This window comes from Vicugna pacos, chromosome 10 (genome assembly GCF_048564905.1).
Source record: "Vicugna pacos chromosome 10, VicPac4, whole genome shotgun sequence".
In the NCBI taxonomy this organism is placed as follows: Eukaryota; Metazoa; Chordata; class Mammalia; order Artiodactyla; family Camelidae; genus Vicugna; species Vicugna pacos.
The window spans coordinates 29,842,972-29,867,755 of record NC_132996.1 but is presented as its reverse complement, the minus strand read 5'-3'; the positions used below and the strand labels follow the sequence as shown (position 1 = coordinate 29,867,755).

The following is a 24,784-nucleotide window of genomic DNA, read 5'->3' as shown; positions in this document are numbered from 1 at the left end:
TACCAAGAGGGCTGGGAAGAGGAGTATGAAAGTTACTATGCCTGTATTTCAGAATAGAGCTTTATTTTATTTTCTTAATTTTAAATACAGATTTTTCCAACTTTATTGAGCTATTATTGACATACAACATTTATAAATTTAAGATATACAATGTAATGATTTCATGGACATATGTATTACAAAATGATCACCACAGTAAGGCCAGTTAGCACCTCCATTTCCTTACATAATTACCATTTTTTGCATGTGGTGATAACAATAAAGATCCCCTTTCTTAATGACTTTCCAGGACATATATTACTGTATTGCTAATTTTAGTCACCATGCTATAGTTAGACCCCCAGAACTTATGCATCTTATAACTGGAAGTTTGTGTCCTTTGACCGACATCTTCTCGTTCTTCCCCCAAGCCTGCCCCAGCCCCTGGCAACCACCATTCTACACTCTACAGAGTGGAGCTTTAATTTTAAGATACCTAATACCATAAAAATGTGGTTACTGAGATATTTTGGACAAAAGCTGAGAAGTCCTTTATGATGTGGTTTCTCAATTTGTACTGTTCTGATTCTTACTTACTTTTCCTGGAGTCTGGCTGGTGCTGCTTAGGGACAAAGCCAGAGAAAGACGAATCAGCAAAGAAGGCAGAGAAGAAGATGCCAAGGCTGGAGGAAAATTAGGGAGAAATGATGCCTTTTAAGTAAGAAGGCCATTCTAAAAGGGGAGTTACCAATGGTGTTGACTCTGGCAGGAAGGCCAAATGGATTAGGAAAGAGAATATTTTCATTAGATTTAGTGACAAAGAAGTCACTAATAATCACCTAGAAATTAGTTTCCGTTGGAAGGGTGCAGTGTGGAAGCCAAAATACAATACAATACATTGAGCAGTGCTAGAAAGTAAGGACAATAAGATAGAACTCCTGAATTGGGTGATCTCAGAATGGACTAGAAAAACAGACCCAAGTTCCCCTTCCTTGGCATCCAGAGAGACAATGTTTCAAGAAGTTTGACTATGAATTGGAGAAGAGTAAAAGAATGGCAGCTAAAGAAGGAAGGTTCTGTTTTTATGATGGGGTAGTCTTGCCCATGCTTATTGTGTAATGGGAAAGAGACAGAAATTGAGAGGTTGAAGATGTGTATAATGGACTAATGGAAAAGGTCTCTGAAAGAAATGGCAAGAAATAGAATCCTAGAGGTGGAGGGTCTGGACTAGGAGAAGAAGAGATATCAGAAACCAAGAGGCAGGTGTGAATAAGTTTAAAGTTCTAGTAGTGGTAAATAATACGTCTCTTTGTCTCTTTTTCCAATAAAATACTTGCTTCTTTGGTTTTATCTAGCCATACACCTGGTTTGATTATAGAACTGATCAAAGGTTGGGGTTTACTGCGTGAATGTAAAAGAGAGGAAAAGAAGAGATGAAGGTACCAGTCCTAGTGGGAGATTAGGTCAGAAAAAAGTGAGGAAGGAAAAGCTAATAGATGAATAGATGAGAAGAAAATGAAAGAATGAACAAAACTCTGAGAGTCAGTCTATGGGCATGAGAACGTAAGGGAGCTTACAGTTTGAAGGCTATGATCAGAAGCTTAAAAAATAAACAAACAGAATTTAAGATTTTAAAGTTGGAACATGGGATTGGGAGGTTGAGGTGAAGTCTGAGTAACGGTATTGATTTTTTATCTTTAGAGGTTTCATCTTTGCCACCTCAAAAGTGTCCTCAAAGGCATGGGCAGTGTTTCCCTTTCCCTGTACAGCTTACTTTTTTCTTTCTTTTTTTTTTTTTCCCCTCAAAATTCCCAGAATATGGCTTCTGGGGTAAGATGGGGAAGTAAAGGGATACCACAGTTTAAGGTGAGCATTAGAGGCTTTTCTCACATTGTCTTTCGCCTTGTCATTTTATGGGTACTCCCTCGTTCATCATACATTCACAGAGTTTATACTATGGTTGAGACAGGATACTGGGTTCTGGTGATATAGAAATAAATGCAACCTAGAGCTCATAGTCTAATAGGGGAAGCAGGACCATAAACAAACACTTTCAATCTCTGACCCTCTGTGTTGGAGACAGGATGTCTGAAAGAAAGTGAAGAGCTTTCCCAACACACTCTCTTGGGCACATCCCCATCTGTGTTCCCCCACCTGCCTGCCATGTTGATCCTCAATGGCACCCCCTTCCAGCCAGCCACACTCCAGCTGACAGGCATTCCAGGGATGCAGGCAGGCCAAGCCTGGGTTGCCCTGGTTTTCTGCATCCTCTACCTGATCTCCATCATAGGCAACCTCACCATCCTCGCTCTGGTGATTAAGGAGCCTGCTCTGCACCAGCCCATGTACTACTTCCTCTCTGTGCTCTCTCTCAATGACCTGGGAGTGTCCTTCTCTACTCTTCCCACTGTGCTCGCTACCTTCTGCTTCAACTATCGTCATGTTGGCTTTGATGCCTGCTTGGTTCAGATGTTCTTCATTCATACTTTCTCTTTTATGGAATCAGGCATACTACTGGCCATGAGCTTTGATCGTTTTGTGGCTATTTGTGACCCACTACGCTATGCAACTGTGCTCACCAACAACCGCATCTTGGCTATGGGCCTGTGCATCCTTGCCAAAAGTTTCACCACTCTCTTCCCTTTCCCCTTTCTGGTAAAACGACTGCCCTTCTGCAAGGGCAATGTTTTGCATCACTCGTACTGCCTCCATCCAGATCTCATGAAAGTGGCATGTGGAGACATTCATGTTAATAACATCTATGGACTCTTCGTGGTCATTTTCACCTATGGCATAGACTCAACTTTCATCCTGCTTTCCTATGTATTGATCCTGAGAGCCGTGCTGGCCATTGCATCCCAGGAGCAGCAGCTCAAAGCACTCAACACCTGCATGTCGCACATCTGTGCTGTGTTGGCTTTTTATGTGCCCATAATTGCTGTCTCCATGATTCACCGCTTCTGGAAAAGTGCCCCACCTGTTGTTCATGTCATGATGTCCAATGTCTACCTGTTTGTACCCCCCATGCTCAACCCCATCATTTACAGTGTGAAAACAAGGGAGATACACAGAGGGATACTCAAAGTCTTCTATAAATCTCAGAGCTGACTAAGGCTGCGGACCCTGAGAGAACTACCTTAAAGAAAGGACTGGGGTTGTTTGCCATCTTTAGGAATGCTAAAACAAGGAGGAGAAGAACCAAGATCTTGGCAGTTGTGAATATGGAGCTAATAAAAAAATCTGACTCTATAAAATGATACAAATATGTATTGAACATTTACTATATGAAAAATTTTGTACTAGTTGCTAAGAATGCTATAACAGTGAGTGAAACATATTGTTAAGTGAGAGATATTTGCTGGGAAATACATAAAAAAAGGATAAAGATACCCTGAACATGTTTAACATATATGACAATCATGGATTTACAGTGCAGATAGCTTTGAACAGAGATAATTCTGCTACCACCCAGTGCGTGGAAAACACAAATAAATTTCTGTGGCAGCTTGGCGCTTCAGGGGAGAGAGAGGACCCATTGGTTTGTGGAGATCAAAATAAGTTTTTTCTGTGTTTGTAAGTAGCTTGTGAAGGATGAGAAGAGTTAGAGTAGTTGGTCGGGGTGACAGGAAGAAGGGACGGTAATGATTTTCGCATAGGTAGCTGCCTGAGAAAAGATATTTAGGCAAGAAAGTTTTGAACCTTACTATCCCAAGCATGGTCTGATGAACAACAGCATTGCTCTGTCTGGTGATTTTTTTAGAGAAACAAAAATGTAGACAGCACATAAGACCTACTGAACTCAAGTCGCATTTAATAAGGCCCTGGAGTGATGAAAGCTGAGAAGCGAAGTGCTTCAATTTTGTAACACCTCAGGTTATCTTGCCTATCTGATGTGTAACAAAGATAACAAGATTCCTGACTAACAGGAGATCCGGAAAGCTGTTGTCAAAGTGTGATTCCCAGACCAGCACCATCACCATTGTTTGGGAAATTTTTAGGCATGCAAATTCTCAGGCATTTCCTCAGACACCCTGATCAGAAACTCCTAGGTGGTGAAGTACGGAAATCTGGGTTTTAATTAGTCCTCCAAGCAGTTCTAATATCTGTTAAAGTTTGAGAACCTTTAATCTAGAATATTGGTCTAGAATATTTGGGAGATTTGCGAACAGCTTTATTTAAAGGGGGAGGTTTCATTTCGAGAAGCTCTGGAAACAAGAACCTGGGAGATTGCCTAAGTCAGATTGTGGGTGGATGTCAATGCTGGAGGAACCCAAATGCATGACAACTAGGCATATGCTGTTGGTGGCAAAGGGAAACGCAGACTTAGAGCCTACTATCTCCATGAGGTGGCACAGATGGGACACAGAAATAACTTCACAGAGGAAGTTTCACAGACGAACACTCTCCAGCCACTTCGCCACCACACAGAGGCTCCTGCCCCATCATGCGATTCTCTTCTTCTCCCAATTTCCACCCCCTGAAATCCCAACCTACCTGAAATCCAAAATTTAGGTAAAATCCAATGATAATTCTGCCCTCTAAGCAAAGAGAACCTAGAGGGGGAAAAATCAGTTGGTTGTTACAATGAGATACAGGATCAGCAAGATTTCTTGGCGTGGAACTTGAATGCATACAAGCTTCTGATCAAAGCCTCTCTGAGACTTTTTTCTTTTCTACAAAGTCTATTAACTTCCTTCTGGAGAGTATACTCCTCCCTTAAACGGAAAATGTTTACTCTGGTTGTATGTTTCCACACCAAACATGTACCTGCATTGTGTCTACCTTTGCTGTGCTCCATGGTGGAAATTTTGATTTCCATACCACAGTACAAATTTATTTCCCTATTTAAGCTCTATGGGGGAACTGCTTTATAATTTTGCCATAAGTGATATTTAACATTTATAATATATCCCTTTTGTTGGGATTTGCACAGACATTATGTTTGGCGTATCACTCTCAGAGTGAGCAAATACTCTGTTTTCTCTGACTTCTTTTCTCATTTAGTGGAGGCAGAACTAAGCCTTGAAAGAACTTTTCAAAAGTGGAAAAAAAAAAAAAGGTCAAATCTAAAATTCTACAAATAGTACAGTGTTCGGTGTGCCTAGTACATGTGAATTAAATAAACAGCCAAATGCTAATTAAATAAATGAAGGAATTGGATCCAAGCTGATTTATTTCCCTTTATGCCGCCTCCAACGACACAGCGAGAGTCACGTTGCTCTGTGGCTTCTCAGAGCCCCCCTCCCCTCACCAGGGACTGCTGCTCGGTCTGAGACACCGTGTCGGTCCCTTTCTTTTCCCATAATTCTATGACCTTATTCACAAGGTTGTTTTCTGCATTCTCCTGAATTTCATTCTCTTTTTCCTAACTCATCAATTTTAACCCAACCAGTTCTACAATCAGGGAAAGGAGAACGTTTTTCAAACAGCTTCTCTAAGACATTTCAAAGTTTTATACGGTGAAAGGAAAATTTTCTCTATGTCCGGCTTCTGTTTTCATCCTCTCCCCCCCCGGAAAAGAAGAGAGCTCTCCCAGAATTCTTTTCCTTGATACACACTCCATATGAAACTGAAGAAAAGAGGAGGTAAGATGCGCTATTTAATGGGAAGACTAGGTATTTGGGAAAATAAACAATTTGGAATGCCTAAAACTGAAACCTGCAGCAGATCTTCTGACAGGCATAATTATCACGTGTGGTACAATCACATTAAAAGAAAGTCACTTTCTTTTTATTTGAATCTCCCCCGTAGAATAGGATCTATTCTCTTTACAAATCAGGTTCCAAATTGAAACAATACTAATGTCATGAAATCATGAAGCTAACAGATGGCAAAGCTAGGACTCAAACCCACGTCTGTGTGAGTTTGGACCCCATGCCCTTTCAATACCCTGCGATGTCTCTCCTGGAAGAGACCTCAGTCCTATGAAACTTGGTAGAGAGTTGGGTGGGAGATGGTGGGACTGGGAGCCGAGCAGGGAACAGCAGTGGTAAGTCAATAAGGCAGCCGTGGTCATATATTCTATTGGTTAAATCCTGGGACAGCTTTACATTTCAAGTTCTGTTCTCCTGGCTCTGAGTTCTGAATTTTGTCCATTGGGCCTAAACTTGAGGTTCTGCCTGGAATATGAGTTTTCAGCCCAGAGTTCAGGGATCTAAGTGGGGTCTGGGCTCGGAGCTCTGACTTTGAGCCTGGATAATTGATGTGGGAGGGCTGTTGCTATGGAGCTTGGGGGAATCTGTCTCCATCCTCCTCTTCATCACAAGGAAGGAGCTGGAATATTATTTTCTCTGAGAAGAGAGGAAAGTACTTCCAGGGGGAGTATTTTTTGTTTTCTTTTGTTCCCAGGGTGAGATATAATCCCCCTCCTTTCCCCATCGTCAGCACAGCATCAGACGCAGGAAAACCAGGACCCCAGAGGCCCTAGCCCCTGGGAACTCTCATTCAGAGACATAAAGCCCGCCTGTCTCTTGGCTAGCGCCTGCCTGAGGCCCATTCTGGAGCCACTGTGAGCTCTGGCCTCTGTCTGCCAACTCAGCTCTCACTTCACAGAAAGAACTCTTCCAGGCGAGCGTGAATCTATTTGTGTCCCCGGGTATGTGCACAAGAAATGTGTTTCTGTGTCAGTTCTCTCTGTTCCGCTGTGTGGTTCCCTCAGCCTCTCTCAGGTCTCTGTAACTTTGAGTGAGTCTCTGTCCACGCGTGTGTGGAGATGTTTTTTAAAAAGGAAAAAATTCTCAAAATCTGATTTTTTGTGTCTATTTTCTTAAAAAGAAATAATATACATCCCGATGCCCTGCGTCCTCCGCAGACACTTTCAGATAGAGCTGCCGACACTGCTCCGCAGGGAAAGACACGTGCTAGTCACATGACGGGGTTGACGTCTTGCCTCAGTTCTATTTCACACAGTTCTATTTCCAAAATCATGATATTCTCAGGGTTACAGACTAAGAGAGATTTTTGACCTTCTGGAACATCCTGCCCAAGGGCAGGAGAGTTGAAAGGGACCTTAATCCCAGTTCAGCAGATGCTGGAATTCTCCCTCCAGCATTTCCATCAAAGGTCATTCAGCTGTTGCAGCTGTGGCTTGAATATCTTCACTGACCAGAAATTTATTACTTCATCATGTAGCTTTGACTCTCAGAGAAAGAGTCTTCCTTCCCTGTGCCCTAGACCATCCCCTGTCATCTCTGTTGTGGGCACACAACATGGTGACAGTGACACGGAGGTTGGTGTCGACTAAAATAAATGTGTACCCTGAAAGTTGAGAGTTCTGTTTTATTTGGCGGGAGGACTCGAGCCAGGATGACAGCCTCTCAGATGGCTCTGAGGGACTGCTCCGAAGAGGTAGGGGAGGGGCTAGGACATGTAGGATCTTTGCGACAGAGACCAGGTAGTTGGAACAATAAAAGTTATCTAAAGAAAACTGGGCATCTCAAGTTAAAGAATTTAGTGCTTTTCTATGTACGGGAGGAAGCAAACATTTGGGCTCACTGAATTCATTCCTTTGACAAGCACCCAGCTATCTAGGGCCAGTATCTTGTCCTTTCTTATTCTGAGTCCCCTCAGAGGGCACCATTGGAGTGGCTGCAGACGCCGGGCTGCAGGCTTGTCTTCACTGGAGGGTGGCAGTAGCCGCTGATGACCTGACACCGGATGGCTTCAGCATTCTTTGTGTACTGATATGGTTTGCAGTGCTTTTCGTTCACATTGGTAAAGAACTACCAGAGACTGAGAAAAGTTTAGGAAAGTTTGATAGACACGTTGCTACAGGCAACAGTGGGCCACACAGGCGACAGCTGCCTGCATGAGGGCCCAGGATGGGCATGCAGGGTCTTTCATTGGGGGGAGGGGGCTGTGCACACAAGGAGTAGGGGCTACCTGATCAGTTTGTGCGCAGGCACCTGATTGGCTGTAAGATCTGTCAGGGACTTCTCCGAACAATAGGTTTTCTGACTTGATAAGGGCAGGATGTGAGGCCAGTGCCCTAGGCTATTGTGGGGCTATCTCCCAGGGTGATGAGTTTTGTTAGGGAAAACACACATCAAGAGAAGATGTTTTATATCTTGCAGAAATGCAGGTATGCGAAGGGTCCTGCAGTGGAGAGTGGGGGTTAATGTGTCAAAGGCTCCAAGCACACAGGCACACGGAGAGCCCAGGGGTGGGGGTCTTATGACACCAGAGAGTGCCAGCTGTCAGTCTCCACCCGTCACCCACTTCCTCTCACACCCATCCCCACCCATCTCCGCTGCAGTCTCCTCTTCTCAAAACAAAACATCACTGGTTCCTTCAATGCTCTTTCTAGGACTTGGTTCTCCTTGCCTTTGAGTGTTTCCCAATTGGTTTAACTCTGATCTAGAATATGGAACCCATACTCTGCTCAGAATGGGCCTCAGGCAGGCACTTTCTGAATGTACTTCAGTTATAGCCCTGAGCAGTGTGTTCATGTTTTCATTAATTCATGAATTCTTGAGCATGTCTTTGTGCTAGAAGCAAGAAGTGGTGGGGAGGCAAGAATGAATGAGGCACATGTTTAACCCTCAAAGAGCCCGAACTATGACTGAGGGAACAGGGGTAAAAGTACTTCCCCCAAAATAAAAAGTATGTATAAAATATTACAAGTCATGGATGAAATTTTATTATTTCTGCTTAAACAGTGATAGGAAAAGCTGCAGACAAAAATAAAGGTTTTGAATATGAGTGATAGTAAGAATTCAAAAACAAGAAAGAGAAAGAAAATGAAAGAAAAAAAGAAAACATTGAACTGTAGATGCACATTTTAGAACATATTATCTTCTGAATAAAATATTCTTGTTCACGATGCCTAAAACCCATAAAGTTGCAAGCTGCGTATCACACTTTTGATTCATATTAGATTTACTATCCATGGAACATCCTGACAGGAGGACTTGAAGTAAGTGAATTAAAAGTCAGTTTCTTTGAGTAGCTAAATAAATTTAAGGTAGGTGAGAGCTAACTTTTGTTTTTGTTTTTGTTTTCCAAATGTCAGGTGAAGACTGATCTCTGCTGTTGGTGACATGAAAACTGAGAGCAATGAAAGTCTTGACCTCTTATCTGTCTTCCTGACTGGCATTCCAGGATTGGAAGCCCAACACGGCTGGCTTTCCATCCCCTTCTTCACCATGTACATTGTGGCCATTGTGGGCAACAGCCTAATCATGGCAGCAGTGCAGGCAGACCCTGCCTTACATGAGCCCATGTACTTGTTCCTCTCCATGTTGGCTGTCACTGAGGTGGGTGTCTCTGTGTCTACACTGCCCACTGTCATGGGCATTCTTTGGTTTGATACCTGCCAGATTGACTTTGATGGCTGCCTGGCCCAGATGTTCTTCATTCACACCTTCTCTTGCATGGAGTCAGGGGTCCTACTGGCCATGAGCTACGATCGCTTTGTAGCCATCTACAACCCACTGCGATATACAGCTATCCTGACCCTGCCCCGTATCATCTCCATGGGTCTGGGCATCACTGTGAAGAGTGTGACTCTCATGGCTCCCCTTCCAATCCTTTTGAGGCAACTGCCCTATTGCCACACTAACATCCTCTCCCACTCTTACTGCCTCCACTCAGACCTGATCCAGCTGCCTTGTGCTGATACTAAGCTCAATAGCATCCTGGGTTTGGCCATTGTCTTGGCCACTTTTGGGCTGGACTCACTGCTCATTGTGATTTCTTATATGCTGATTCTTTACACAGTGCTGGGCATTGCTTCTGGGGAGGGACGATGGAAGGCCCTCAATACGTGTGTGTCACACATCTGTGCGGTGCTTGTGTACTATGTGCCTATGATTGGTGTGTCTGTGATGCATCGTGCCGCCAAGCATGCCTCACCCCTGGTCCACACACTCATGTCTAGCATCTACCTCTTTGTGCCCCCTGTACTCAACCCCATCATCTACAGTGTCAAGACCAAGCCAATCCGACAGGGAATTGTCACCTTGTTTTCCTGTAAGAGAGAACTACTCTGAATCATTCCCAGGGGCAGGGACTTTGTCAGTCCATAAACTCTGATGGTGCTTCTTCTGTGGGCAAAGTGCTACATCAGGAGTTTTCAGGAAGAATGTGAGTCAGAAATTCAAAGTGTTGCCTACAGGATTGAATCTGGATCACAAGACTTATCTTAACCCCTCCCCATCTCACACCTTATCAGTGTATGTGTGTCTCTGTTTGTGCCCATGTGCATGCCATCTCTGGCAGATATGATGATCTTCAGGGCAGAGATCATGAATTCCCTTTTCGTTTTCCTCTCAAAGCTCCCAGCAAAAAGCCTGGCAAATAATAAGTTAACAGTAAAGGCTTAAGACTTGATGATATTTGAGTTGAAATAAAACAAATTCTTGTTTAGAGGGGTCAGGCAGGAATTGTGTCTCCTCCAAGAAAAAGTCATCCTAGGAATATGGCTTTGAGTAACGTAAGTACATTTTTTGGTTTGTCCCAGATAATCATGATTTACACTTATTCTTCTCAGCATCACTATTAATGGCACTCCTTTTTCCTCTCAAAAATGTCCTTGTTTAAACAGTAAATTAATGCTAAACCTATTCATGAAGCAACCTCCTTCCTATTATGTAAGGAACCAGACTCTTTCAACAACTTACCATCCAAAAGTCTCTACCCTCAGAGTTTACGTACTGGGAGATTCTGAGGATGAGGATTAGCTGAATAGATGGTGTCAGCTTAGGTGCCAAGTAAAATATGGCAAACTCACAAAGCCAGGTTTCAGATCCTAAGAATCCTAGGAAAAGCTCTAAATTCTGCTTTAGTAGAAACTTGGTTCCTATTTTTCTTATGTCATCATGCCTGGAAATACTTGTTCTCCTCTCCTCCCATCCCTTCGGCCTTCAGCCAGCTCACCATGGCATGCAGCAGGTATATTTTCACCTGTCCCTTCACCCCACCCCTTCTCTAGCTCTGTCAGCCTAGCTCCAGTGGGCACCGCTTCCTTCTGCCCGTGGCTGTCTGTGGTATCCCGGAAACCTTTGGTCAAATGGGAGAGTGTCCCCACACCTCCTAAACAACACAGGTCTGTGTAGGGTGGATTGATAAGACCGTGCTGGTCGATCAGTAACTGGTCTCAGATTTTAGCCTCTCTCACTTCAGGGCCTCCAGTTACAATGGGAGTGTTTCCCTCACCATGTGCTATTCTTCCAGACCTCATCTAGTTCATCAGGGTCACCTTTACACAGGGAAATTTTTTAAGTACTCAATCTGTTTAGGATAGTGATTGCTAAATTTTTGTGTATTCTATAAAACAATTAATGAAAGAAAAAATAAACTATGTATCTTTTTATGCATTTTCAGATTGACATCAAAATTTTATAAATTTACATAGTCGTTGAGCATGCATTTTGGTATATAGTATAAATATAGTGAGTTTAAAATAAATTGTTATATCACATTTAAAAATAACTAATGGAAACTAAATATGATATTTTGATACTTGACATCATGGATTTAAAAATGCATGAACACATTCTTAACCATTCACATATTTTTACATCAATTCCTTTTCTCCTTGAATCCAAATTTTTATTTTATCCCCACCAAAGAGTTTTTTGATTGTGTAATATATTTTTCTGTTTGAAACAATTTTGATGATCACTCTGTCATAATACTTTCCAAAAAATGTATATAAATGTATTTAAATTTGATGTTTAATAATTGATGACACATAGAGCATTATTTTTAAAATGTATTCTGCATTAAGTTATTTTTTTTTGCATTGAGTTATTTTTCTAATGCTTATTAGTACATAATTAATCAAAACAACATAAGCATGACACAAATATTGATATACTCAAAGTAAAATTTGATTGGCAATTCATCTCTTAATGAGCTGCATGAGCTTTTTTTTCTTGGAGGAGCTGAAAATGAATATTATTTATTAAAAGAATGAGACATAGTTCAGTAGTAATTCTGTTCCTATTGACTTTCTCCCTATTCCATAATTGTTAATACTGATATGTTTAATAACATAAATAAGATGATGATATGGGTACTGTTTTATCATTGCCCACTGCCATTTTTAATGCCTTTGGAATTAAAAAATAAAAAATAATATGACTATATACTTCAATTAAAAAATAATAATATGATGATGATCTGTTTGGAACAATTATTTGAATGACCAATAAATCCATTGGATTCCTCTTTACTTTTCTTGAAAGCAATGAAATTGATACCATTTGTCTTACACTAGAATATGTTACCTAGTCATTGGCATCATTTACTTCATCAAAATCTATGCCAATATTTCCCATGGTCCCTTTGGTATCTCAGAAATGTTTATCCTTTGGGGGTATATCATGGAAAGAGTCAATGGCTTTAGGAACTATGCATATTCATTTGCATTTTTTCCTTTTTTAAAATTAAATTTTATTTATTTTTTGGTTTAGTGAGAGAATGGGACTGTAAAAAGGAAGAAAAACGGTGTAACAAGAGACACAGTCAGACCAGATTCATTCTTACACAGCAATTTAAGCAAAGAAACTATATGAGCATTGAATATCTAAAAATTTATTCCTTTAAAAGTATTTGTGCTCAAGCACTTCCAAAAATATTCTCTCATTTCTCTAGGACTGCATGTAATTAATTTACAGACACTAAATTAGATGTTCACCAATGACAACTTCTATAAAGCCAAAGTGACTTTCCTAGACAAAATCTGGTCGAATTTCACAGTCAAATATCAGAGAAGATGATTTCTTCTGGACTGGTGCCCCAGGGACTTGGACTTACACATAAATATGCACTTCTGTCACTGAAAAGTGACCAATCATTTTCTTCATTTATTCAAGTAATATTTTGAACTTTGGGGTGCATGTATCTTTTCAAATTAGAGTTTCCTCAAGGATGGACCTGGAGATCATCCCACTAAGTGAAGTAAGCCAGAAAAAGAAAGAATAATACCATATGGTATCACTCATACATGGAATATTTAAAAAAAAAACCCACAAATGAACTTATTTGGAGAACAGAGACAGACTCAAATAGAAAACAAATTTATGGTTCCTATGGTAGAAAAAGGTGGAGGTAAAGGGACAAACTGGGAGTTAGCGATTGGCTGATACAAACTAGTATATAATAGATGAACAACAAGGTCCTACTGTATAGTACAGGGAACTATATTTGAAGCCTTGTAATAGCCTATGATTAAAAAAATACGAAAAGGAATATATATATATATATATATATATATATATATATATATATATATATAATTGAATCACTATGTTGTACACCAGAAATTAACACGTTGTAAATCGACTATACTTCAATTAAAAAAAATCTACTTTGATTCTGATATTGGCCACCTGTACTATGAGTTCAATAATCAGAAATTGTAACCAAAATGATGGCTTCCTTTCAAACTGGTATTTCTTAGAGAACCTACCTGGTTTCCACAAAATAATCTTTATGATCATTAAGGCCATATCCCATCTATCAGAACCTTTTCTAGTACAAAATCCATGATTCCAAAGGGAACTGGCTAAGAATCTGAACCACATTAATAGCATTAAGGTTAAAAAGAAAAAAAACAAAAACAAAAACAAAAACAAAAACACAGCCTGTTGTGGTCAGAAAAATGAGTTCCTGTTCCCACAAATGCTTTCAGTAGATCCTTGAAGTTTTAGTTCTAAATACTAGGGGTCTCTGGCAAGGCAGGAGGCTTAATCTAGCTATGGGGGCTCTTACTGTCTCACCCTAGTCTTTAGCCTCTTTGCATGTGTTCATCTAGTCTGCTGAACTCACACTGGGCGTTGATTAGGCAATCTGAGCTGAAAAGCTGTTGATCTCAGCTGGATAGTTCAGAAACTTGATCTGTATCCATCTTCCCTCAGATAATTCTACTCTTTTTCAAGAGACAGAGAACACACATACCCACTGTATGAGCCAGGGCAATGGAGTTTACCTGAAGGTCTCAGTGGAGCTGCCTAGGAGAATGGCTGGTGGGGGCAACAACTAAGGGTTTCATTCATCTCATTTCATCTCATTTCATTTCATTATTTAACCAAACCTATGAGAGAGAAAAATATCTAGAAAGGAAGAAAAAATTTAAACAAACTTTCACTCAGTCAATGATGCTTATCTCACTGGTTGGTAAATGTGCATGAATTTAATCAACTTGGACCCACGAGTCTTTTGGATAGAATATTTGCTGCAGGCACCTCCCCCACAAAAATATACTAAAAGCCTAGTTCATGCCAAACCGTGCTGAAAGTGTGATGGGATTTTATTTTTCAGTCTGCGTTTCCCAAATCTGACTACACTCCCCCTATAAAACTATGCTAATGATTTCTGAGTAATTTAATAAATTCATTCCTTTAACTTAAATGCTTGTTTCTTTGGGAAAAGAGGCGGCTCATTCCCTGGCGGATCTGCTTGGTCTTTACACTGTAAATGATGGGGTTCATCACAGGAGGCGCCAACACGTAGATATTGGCCGTGATAACATGAACCAGTGGAGAAGCATGCTTGGCAAAGCGGTGGGTCATTGACACCCCAACCATGGGCACGTAGAGCAACAGAACAGCCAGAATATGGGACAGACAGTTGTTGAGGGCCCTGAGTCTGGCAGTCCAGGTGGCTGAGACCAAGATACTTTTCAGGATGAGTGTGTAGGAGAGCACAATGAGCAGAGGGTCCATCACAATAATGAGCAAAACCAGAGCAAACCCATACCAGCTGTTGACTCGGATGTCAGCACAGACCAGACGAATCATATCCTGGTGGAGGCAGTAGGAGTGAGACAGGAGGTGGGAGCGGCAGAAGGGCAGGCGCTTGAGCAGGAGAAGGGAGGGGAGAACGGCCAGAACACAGCGACAGAGGATGGCAACCCCAATCCTGCCAATGACTTCACTGGTGAGGATGGTGGCATAGTGGAGGGGGCGGCAGATGGCCACACAGCGGTCAAAGGACATGGCCAGCAGCACAGAAGACTCCATGAAAGAGAATCCATGGAGGAAGAAGAACTGGGCAAAACAGCCCTCAAAATTGATCTGACGGATGTCAAACCAGAGGAGCTGCATGACTGTGGGCAGGGTGGTGAGGGTGAGACCCAGGTCAGTCAGGGCCAGCATGGAGAGAAACAGGTACATGGGCTGGTGGAGGGAGGGCTCTGTGCCGATGACAGCGAGAATGGTGGTGTTGCCCATGATGGAGATGATGTAGAGGCAGCAGAAGGGGATGGAGATCCAGATGTGGGAGGCCTCAAATCCAGGGATGCCCGTGAGGATGAAGTAGAAGGGGTCTTGGGTGGTGTTAGTCACCTCGGACATGACAGATCAAGGAAAAACCAGAATCTGTGTGTTCCATGATAAGATTTCCATCAGTGTGCTGCTGCCACAGAGACATCTACTCAATTTGCCTCTAACTTAAGGTCTTAAATATGTGTCTAGGATAGCTTTTCTAACATCACAGAAGAATACAGCAGTCGGACCACTAACAACAGAGCCGTGGCTCTTTCTGCCACACATTTTCATTTAAAATGACCTTATTTTTTCAACTTTCACATCTGACACTACGCACTAAGATTTAGCTTTACGCATCACGCATTCCTTGTAACACACTTCCCAGCAGCTCGGGCATAGATGTATATGCGCATAGAAACCTTCACAGGTGCAATTTCTAACTGAAGCTCCGAACAACTTTCTAGTAACCAAATCCAGATACGATTCCGTTAATCTTTTGCTCAACATACAGACAAGTAAGATTCTACTCGCTGCTTCCTCGTAACCCACTGAATGGGACGATTATTGAGAAAGTGAAGGGTGGCTATGTCCAGGTGTCTTGTTTGAGCACTCTGTGATTGCAGTGGCAGCTGCTTTTATCGGGGCATTAGAGCAGGCGGAGACTAAGAGAAAGATCACCAGTTTGGTTTGTGGATGCTGAGTTTGATGTTCATAGGAGCTATCCAAGAGAAGTGACAATTAGGCAGATGACCAAAAGGCTCAAGAAACAGAGATGTCTATGAGGAGTTTGGGGAGCCTTTGGCACATTGGTAGGAGCTGAGAACCTAGAAGTTGATGTGATAATTTGGCAAGAGTGTAGGGTGAGAAAGGAAAGGGGTTGAGGAAAGGTCTATTAAAAATGAAAAATTTATCAGCAGTGCAGATGTAAAAGAAACAGCAAAATAAACTGTGAAGGTCTGCTCATAGAAGTAGGTAGAAAACAAGGAAAATGGGAGTCAGAGGATAAGAAGGTAAAGGGTGTGGTTATGATACTAGTGCTTCTTAGATACTCAGTAAAACACACAATCCTAAAAAGCACCCACTCAATTTGGGATGTAAATGCCAGTAGTAACTTTTCGGGAAGACATTTCAACAGAGTGATGGGACAAGAAGCCAAACTGAAGTGGTCTGAGAAGCGGGTTAATAATGAAGGACTGGAGACAGCTTCTGCAGACAAAGGGGAAGCTATCCTGCCCCCTAGGGGACAAGTGGGGACTTTATTTTTTAAATAAATGAATGAATATAACTTGAGTAAATGAATGGTAACGAATTTTTGGCGTGTACCGAGAAGGAAAGCTGTGAATCTCCTTGTGAAAAAATACACAAAGCATTTAATGGGTTCCTAGGATTAATGGAGTCCACTCACATTCCCCCTAAAGTGGCCATAAATGCCAAACTAAGAATTCCTGAAAAATTATTAAACTCAAGAATTTAGAAAATAATATAAAATAAAATTAGGAGAAATGGGAAAATGATGACGAAGAAAATAAAATTTTTTTCAGTTAGAAAAAGTTTTTAAAGATAAATATTCAAAAATGATGTCTTTGAATGGGTCAATGTAATTTGAAACCCTCTAGCAAATCTGATCAAGAAAGAGAAATATAGGCAAACATTTAGAAATGAAATAGGATGAAAGAAGCAAAACTGTAGAGAAATTGCAGAGGCCAATGGGAGGACTCAAATGAAATAATAAATAATAGGAGTCAAAGTGTCCTGCAGGACTTAAGCAATAAACCAAAAGATGAGGCCAGAGCAGTTTTTTTTTTTTTAGCACTGAACGTTAATGGACTTGCTGAATATAGCTGAGGTATTAGAAACTTCTAAAATATTCCAAATAAAGAGCATGCTAGTCAGGTGTTTGGCCATTTGTAGAAGCATAAAGGAAAGAACATTCCAGACACAAATGGCGGTGTTACCTATTCAAGCACTCCTGGAGATGTCCAGACCCACCTGTGTGCTTTCTTGTTCCTTCAGTGCTCTCTGGGGTTTCTATTCTCTGCTCTGTGGCTGAATGTGGTTTTATGCTCCTGAAGCTCCCAGGCTGGAACGCGGGAGGTGGATGAAGAAACCTCGGAAAAATCTTACAGGAATATGATGGTTGTGTTCTGAGATTTGAGGCTCCAAGGGACAGAACCAGGAAAAATAACAGTAATAATAAATATAATAGCAGCTAACGTTTACTGAGTGCTCAGCAAGTACCAACAACTGAGCTAGCTGACTCGTGGCAATGTGAAGATTTTGTTGGGCGATGTAGAAAAGACATAGCCCATATTCTGGCAATTGTTTCTCAGTGATCATTAGTTCATTTCTGCTTACGACCATAAGAGAGGGACTATTATGTTACGCATTGATGTTGTCATCTTGGATATGATCAAACTCAGTTTTGATATGGCTTAAAGATTCTTGAAGCAAATATCCCAGATCTCTTGACAGAGTTAAAAGTCAGAGAGGCAAAATGGGATTTTTCTCTCTTCATGTCTTACAGATATTAGCCTCAACATACATTGCATTTTCTGCTTTTTTCTTTTTTTTCTATTGAAGTATAGTTGATTTACAATGTTGTGATAATTTCTGGTATACAGCATAATATTTCAGTTTATATATATATATATATATGTTTCCTTTTCATATTCTTTTTCACTATAGGCTATTACAAGATACTGAATATAATTCCCTGTGCTATACAGAAGGAACTTGCTGTCTATCTATTTTATATACAGTATTGTGTATCTGCAAATCCTGAACTCCCAATATATCCCTCCACCTCTACACCCTTTCCCTCTTGGTAACCACAAGTTTGTTTTCTATGTCTGTGAGTCTGTTTCTATTTTGTAAGTAAGTTCATTTGTCTCATTTTTTAGATTCTACATATAAGTGATATCATATGGTATTTTTCTTTCTCTTTCTGGCTTATGTCACTTAGAATGACAATCTCCAGGTCCATCCATGTTGCTGCAAATGGCATTATTTTATTCTTTTTTATGGCCGAGTAGTATTCCATTGTGTATATATACCACATCTTCTTTATCCAGTTATCTGTTGATGGACATTTAGGTTGCTTCCATGTCTTGGCTGTTGTAAACAGTGCTGCTATTTTACTCCTTCCTCAGGAAGAAGTATGTAGAGATAATTGATCTAGGGTTTTATATGTGACTTTATTTAGATTGTGCTTCTCTCCAGATAGTGGAAATCAGCAGCTGTTCAGGTGTTCACTGTGAATGTCTCTTGTTTTCTACCACCAAAGGCACAGTGTTTCCTGCAAATATGGCTTATCTTTGTGATTCCTTCTGTATCTGGCTTACTTGGCTTTTTGGAGCTTTTTTGACTCCAGGGAAGATCCACCTCTACACCATTCCCATGACTTCAAAAGGGACATTATGAATGTAGAACAGAATATAAATTTATAAACCTTGAAGATACAGAATTTAAATAAAGAACACAATTTAGTTGGGGATGTAGTATTACACACATTTGAGAAGTAGTCTTAAATATATGATTACTTCCTCTTTAGTAGTTAAGGCTTAAATGACATAATTTAACATTGAAAAATAAAGTATTAAAACTAACATTATACTTATCATTATACATATAAAATTGTCAAAATTGATAACATATTGATAATATTGATAATACCTGAAGCTGAGGTTATATAAAGAGTACAGAAGAGTTCTGTATCATATTCAATTTTTATATATATATATATAAACATTTCCCTCCTAAAATGTTTTAAAAATAAGGTAGTAGGTAGTATTGGGAAGTCCAATTATTTCATTCATGTTTATAGTAAAAGATTAGTAGGTATTGTCTAAAGACAGAGAATATTAAATGTGTATGGTTCTGTATGGCTCACAGGATATAGTGGGTGGGAAAACAGTAACAGGAGGGAAGTTTTAAAACGTGAATTATAGAAAACATACAGATGAGTGATAACTGATTTTGCAAAGCAAGGAGATATAGACCCTAATTGACTACAGAGGAACAAATAAACAAGAAGCCAAGAGAGGCTCACTCAGAAAGTGCCATTAATTTGAAGCATTTGGAACTTAGGAACGCAGAGTGTGTAGGAATCAAAACTGGAGATTTCATGAAAATCAATGGGAAGATAAATTAGATGCAAAATTCACTCCTTCCTACCACACAAGCAAATGTTTATTTCACTCTAAAATTGTCAGATTGCATTTTATACACATTTTAATTGGGATATAATGTTCATAGATAAAAGTACCCACATTATAAAGTGAAAAGTTCAATAATTATCACTAAATAAATTAATCTCACATCCTCAATCCAGATCAAGAAAAAAGCTTTACTATGTCCCAATGGTCAATCTGGGTAGGTGTTCTATATGCACTTGAAAAGAGTGTGTAATACCTATGATTTTAGAAAAAAAATCTCTTCTGACTTTGTCCTTTGTCTAAACTCTGGCTCTCTTCTCTGATAGCATTCGGGCAATGCCATGATGGACTTCCTTGGTCTTAATGCTGTAGACAATTGGGTTGACAACAGGTGGGAGGAAGAGGTAAGCATTGGCCATCATTGAATGCAGCAAAGGGGACACATGACATCCAAAGCGGTGCACCATAGACAAGCTAATCATAGGCACATAGTAAGCAAGTACAGCACAGACATGTGAGCCACACGTGTTGAGTGCCTTCTTCCGTCCTTCCCCAGTGGCGATACTCAGTACAGTGTGGAGTATAAGCCCATAAGAGACCACAATGAGCAGCGAATCTAGCCCAAAAGTGGAGGTGACAATGAAGAGTCCATAGATATTGTTGATAGATGTGTCCCCACAAGGTAGATGGACAAGGTTGGGGTGGAGACAATAGGAATGGGAGAGGGCATTATGGCCACAGAAGGGCAGGTGCCGTAAAAGCATGGGCAATGGGGCCATGAGCATAATGCTTTTCAGCCCAATGATAGCTCCAGTGCCAAAGATGCGGGGCAGAGTTAGGATGGCTGTATAGCGCAGTGGGCTGTAGATAGCTACAAATCGGTCGACAGACATGGCCAGCAACACAGCTGACTCCATAATGGAGAAAGAATGGATGGAGAACATCTGGAAAAGGCATGCATCAAAACTAATCTCAGTCGTGCCAGAAAGGAAGACGCCTAGCACTGTAGGCAGGGTGGATGCAGAGACACCAAGCTCAGCCAGGGCCAACATGGCAAGAAAAAGGTACATGGGCTGGTGTAGAGCGGCGTCTGTTCTGATGACATGAAGAATGGTGCCATTCCCCAGGAAGATGATAATGTACATCAGGCAGAAGGGGATGGATAACCAGATGTGCTCTGCCTCCAGCCCTGGGATTCCAACCAGAATGAACTTTGTAGGTAAGAACTCCAAAGAACTATTTGAGTTTTTCATGTTGGAATCTCTCTCCATAAGATCAGTGCTACCTTGAAAATTAAAAACAAACCAGTGAGATGACATTATAATGGAGAAAGATCACTGGGCATGAGGAAAGGGAAGGAGAAAACAAAGGTCACAGACTCAAGTGGCCAAAAATCTCATGCCTGAAAATTGACAGATGACTACCATCAAGAAATCCCCAGTTTTAAGAAGGGGGTTATAGTCTCCATCAGAAGGAAGCTCAAGGCTAGAAGAAAATTATTGCTGTAAATTATAGTGTATTTTGAATCTAGTAAGAGAGAAATGACTGCCTTATCTTGGTGTGAAAATGCCTGACCCTAGAAAGCTACTGGGAGACAGGCATGTGGGGACAATCTCAGTGTCAGATATGGAATAATGTCAAGAATAGATGAACAGAGGTATTATTGGTAAATATATAGATATAAGGCAAAGAGCCAGTATATAAACCACTAAAAATACCTGATAAGTGAATATGGATATACAAATAATTGAAGTCCAAAACAAGACTGAGAAATAGCAGTGACCCAGAATCTGGAGCAAGTGGCTGAAAAATTAAACTAGAAAAGAATAGAGCTCGGATCCTCACTGGCTTTGGCTATTCTGGGCTTTGAAAGGACAAGGAAGCACCTGTACAGATTATGTGAAAAGGACAGAATGAGGTAGGGACCAAGGTCGGTAGATTTGTATGGAGACTTTCAGGCTCATAAAAATATTCTGTCGTTGTGTGAATGCCATCCACAATCTCTCAATTCACAGTTCTCAGAGACAACCTACCTGCCCCACTGGGACTTCTTTCTGTCTCAGACACACCTCTGAATACACTGCAGCAACACTGGAAACCCAAACAGACTTTAAGGAAGGTTCTCCTGGGCAGAAGAGAAAGGCAAGAGAGGGAAGGAGGAAACCACCTCTTTAAAATGGGCGTATTTTAAGGTGAGCATTTTCCATGTCAGCACAGGACTAGAATTCCAGCACAACAGAATTCTGAATTGACAGGGTAGGAAGGTCCTCTGAAGGTATTTTTCAACTCATTCATCCAAACACAAGACACACACACACGCACACACACATACCTGCTAACATATTTGCCCATGCACATACTTCCACACTTGCTGAAATCCTGTCTAAACTTCCCGGATGTGAACTCTCTATTTATTCAGCCACTGCTGAACTTACAGGGATCTCACTGTTACATGGTGGTCATTATTAAGTTCTTCTTTTTGCCGAATAGTTATGACCAATCCACACTCCTTTCTGCCACATAGGACCTGTATCTTACAGGACCATGGCAACACAGAGTCCTGGACTTACTAGAAAATCTGTGCAACTTTCTTTTCCCACAGGGATTCAAATACAATCACCAAGTGCCCTGATGTCTTCTCTCTAAGCAAGTTATCATTATGTTAAGTGCTACAAAAGAAAAGTTCAGAAGCCAATAGGAAGGAACTAGAGGAGAAAACTTACTTTATTCTAAGAATCAGGGAATCCTTTCCTCAAAAACTATTTCAGCTGAGATCTGAGGAATTAGTAGACTTTTTCCAGGTTAAATGGAGAGGTTGGGTATAATAAAAGGCAGAAAAAAATTACCACGCCAGTGGGCATATAAAGCCCTACTTTGACAAGAACTGAAAGAAAATAGAGAGGAAAGGAAAACTCTTGATGCACTAGGATATTGAACTGGTGATTTTTTTCATAATTTTTACTCCCATGAAAATATGAGAGGAAAATATGAAATAAAAGACTGCTGCCTGCAGAATCTCCGTGCACCTGTCATGGGCTGATGCAATTTACCTCAGCAAATACCAGCTTAGGAGAGACTCTGGGCTGTGGGCTGAAGTTTAGGACAGGGAAATTCCAGAACAAATTATTGACCTCAAGAAATGATCACACATGGCAGAACTTCCTTTGTTTGAGGGACTTGAGGGAAATTTCTGTTCCCTACTTGTTATGGCCTCTTCTAGTTTTCTCCTCACCTCCAAATGCCCAACCCTTTCTTAACCCTTTCAATGAACCAAATATAGGTCTGCCTCTGGGTTGAGCAGCTATTCTTCTGTGGGTAGCCTCATTGCAACCTTGATCCTATTGCACCCCTATTTCTTGCCTGTCCCATGCCAAGTGACCTGATATTGGAAGAGACATATCTTGAACCTAGCGTCTCCCCTCCCTGTTATCAGCTATCTTCTTTGCCTCTGCACGCTCTTTTGTTTTCTTTCTTTCTTCCTTCTATCCTTTTTGCTTTTTTTTTTTTACAGGGTTCAAGTTTTCTTCAAAAAGATCTTAAAATGTAATTATTTGTCTGAGTTTAGGATTTGTAGGACAAGAACATTTCACACTGTGAGAGGTTGAAAGGAAATATTCAGCCTGTAGTCCACTTAGTAAGTCACAACAGACCTGAAGAAAGAAGAGCGTATTAAGCGATTCATACTGCATCCCTGGAAGTGGACAGAATTGGAGATGAACGCTGTGTGCAGAACACCTTCACATACTTAAGTTTTGTGGAGATTGGTTTCTTTATCTTTAAAGATAGAGGTGTTAAAACCCACCTCAGAGAGTGGCTTTAAGAGTTTCAGGTGAGCTTTCAGCAACCAATGAATATAACTATTCTCTACTCTTTCTGCCTCCTCTCTCAGGCATTCTCAGGAGGCAGAAAGGAAGGAATCATTCAAAGTCAGGTTGTTCTGGCATTTCTATTGATAATGATTTTTTTTTGGTCATTGCTTCACTGATACTCAGGGCACATCTGTGAGGGAAACAAAGACACAAAGATTTTCCACTTAACACATGAACATATAAATAAGATATACGCGTGGCATGACTAATTCAAGCTGTTATGATGACTAAACTATTTCTAAAATCCATGGCAGTCTCTGACGTCTTTCTTGTATTCTTCACCTACCATCAAGTTTAGGAAAGTTTTCTCTTGTTCTATCACACAGGCTCAGGAAGCTGGAAAGATGACTACTGAGGAGGGCTAATTGTAGGGTAGAGTTGAGAGTCTTTCTGAAAGCCACTGCTGAAAGCTGCTTCAGGAGGCAGGGCTGGAGATCACAGGCTCGAGACTCACCACACGCAGAACTGACCTCTGAACATTAAGTGACACTGGGGAGCCCACTCCAGCAAGTCGCAGCCACACTGGCATCAACACCTCCCCAGGCCTGGGGCCAAAACACTGCCTCCTTCTTTGTAAGCTGATCAGCTCTGGGGAGAGGAGGAAGAGAAAGGGATTGGGGTTCCCAAAGGAGCAACTACCCAGGTAATTACATCACTTTTTTTTTTCTATTGAAGTACAGTCAATTTACAATGTGTTAATTTCTAGGGTACAGCATTGTGATTCAATGCTTTTCTTTATAGTCCATTACAAGGTACTGAATATAGTTCCCTACTATACAATAGGACCTTGCTATTTATCTGTTTTATATATAGTAGTTTTTATCTGCTAATCCAAACTCCCAATTTATCCTTTCCCACCCTCTTTCCCCCAACTAACCATAAGTTTGTTTTCCATGTTTTTGAGTCTTGTCTCTGTTTTGTATATAAGTTCATTTGTGCCCTTTCACTCCTTTTCAATGTCCAGGGATCCTTGAAAGAAATGAGCAAGGGTACAGAGTCAGTACCTCTATGAAATGAGTATAATAATAATAATATGCATCTCTATGAAAATGAGATCGCTGACATGTAAGTCGCTTAAAAAAGTATCTGGCTTGTAAAAAATGCACCATAAGGGCTAGCTACTGTTATAATCCTATAGGACAATTATATCATGGAGAAATAATATATTATTATTATTATTATTATTATTATTATTATTATTATTATTATTAAAATTCCTAATTTATCCCTCCCTTCCCTTTCCCCTTTGGTAACCATACATTTGTTTTCTATGTCTGTGAGTCTCTTTCTGTTTTGTAAATAAGTTCATTTGTGTCAAACTATTTTAGATTCCACATATAAGTAACATCATATGGTATTTTTCTTTCTCAGAAATTTCTGGCTTACTTCACTTAGTATGACAATCTCCAGGTTCATCCATGTTGTTGCAAATGGCATGATTTTATTCTTTTTATGGCCGAGTAGTATTCCATTATTCATATGTATACACCACAACTTCTTTATCCAGTCATCTGTCAGTGGGCATTAAGGTTGTTTCCATGTCTTGCTATTGTACATAGTGCTGTTGTGA

At 40.6% G+C, this 24,784-nt stretch overlaps 5 protein-coding genes across 5 annotated transcripts in view; 2 read left to right on the top strand and 3 right to left on the bottom strand.

The window, feature by feature from the left end:
- The first annotated feature begins 2,102 nt into the window (after positions 1-2,102).
- LOC102528089 (olfactory receptor 51I1) lies at positions 2,103-3,097 on the top strand. The gene has a single exon (XM_006203431.2). It carries the CDS (start codon positions 2,143-2,145, stop codon positions 3,085-3,087), a length of 945 nt encoding a protein of 314 aa, XP_006203493.2. The 5' UTR covers positions 2,103-2,142; the 3' UTR covers positions 3,088-3,097.
- Positions 3,098-9,017: 5,920 nt separating this feature from the next.
- On the top strand, positions 9,018-9,968 carry LOC102531693 (olfactory receptor 51I2-like). Its single transcript, XM_006203597.2, has one exon. It carries the CDS (start codon positions 9,018-9,020, stop codon positions 9,966-9,968), a length of 951 nt encoding a protein of 316 aa, XP_006203659.2.
- Positions 9,969-14,324: 4,356 nt separating this feature from the next.
- LOC102531448 (olfactory receptor 51Q1-like) lies at positions 14,325-15,293 on the bottom strand. The gene has a single exon (XM_006203596.2). The coding sequence runs from the start codon at positions 15,276-15,278 to the stop codon at positions 14,325-14,327; it is 954 nt and encodes a 317-aa protein (XP_006203658.2). The 5' UTR covers positions 15,279-15,293.
- A 4,283-nt stretch (positions 15,294-19,576) lies between these two features.
- LOC102531205 (olfactory receptor 51J1) lies at positions 19,577-20,598 on the bottom strand. Its single transcript, XM_006203595.4, has one exon. It carries the CDS (start codon positions 20,596-20,598, stop codon positions 19,645-19,647), a length of 954 nt encoding a protein of 317 aa, XP_006203657.4. The 3' UTR covers positions 19,577-19,644.
- A 2,749-nt stretch (positions 20,599-23,347) lies between these two features.
- LOC102530707 (olfactory receptor 51M1-like) overlaps positions 23,348-24,784 on the bottom strand; it is a 259,108-nt gene continuing 257,671 nt past the window's right edge. Inside the window, exons 3-4 of the transcript XR_012076536.1 lie at positions 24,092-24,183; positions 23,348-23,802 (exon numbers count right to left, since the gene is read on the bottom strand). The gene's annotated coding sequence lies outside the window, so the exon portion shown is untranslated. The remainder of the gene's footprint in view (positions 23,803-24,091; positions 24,184-24,784) is intronic.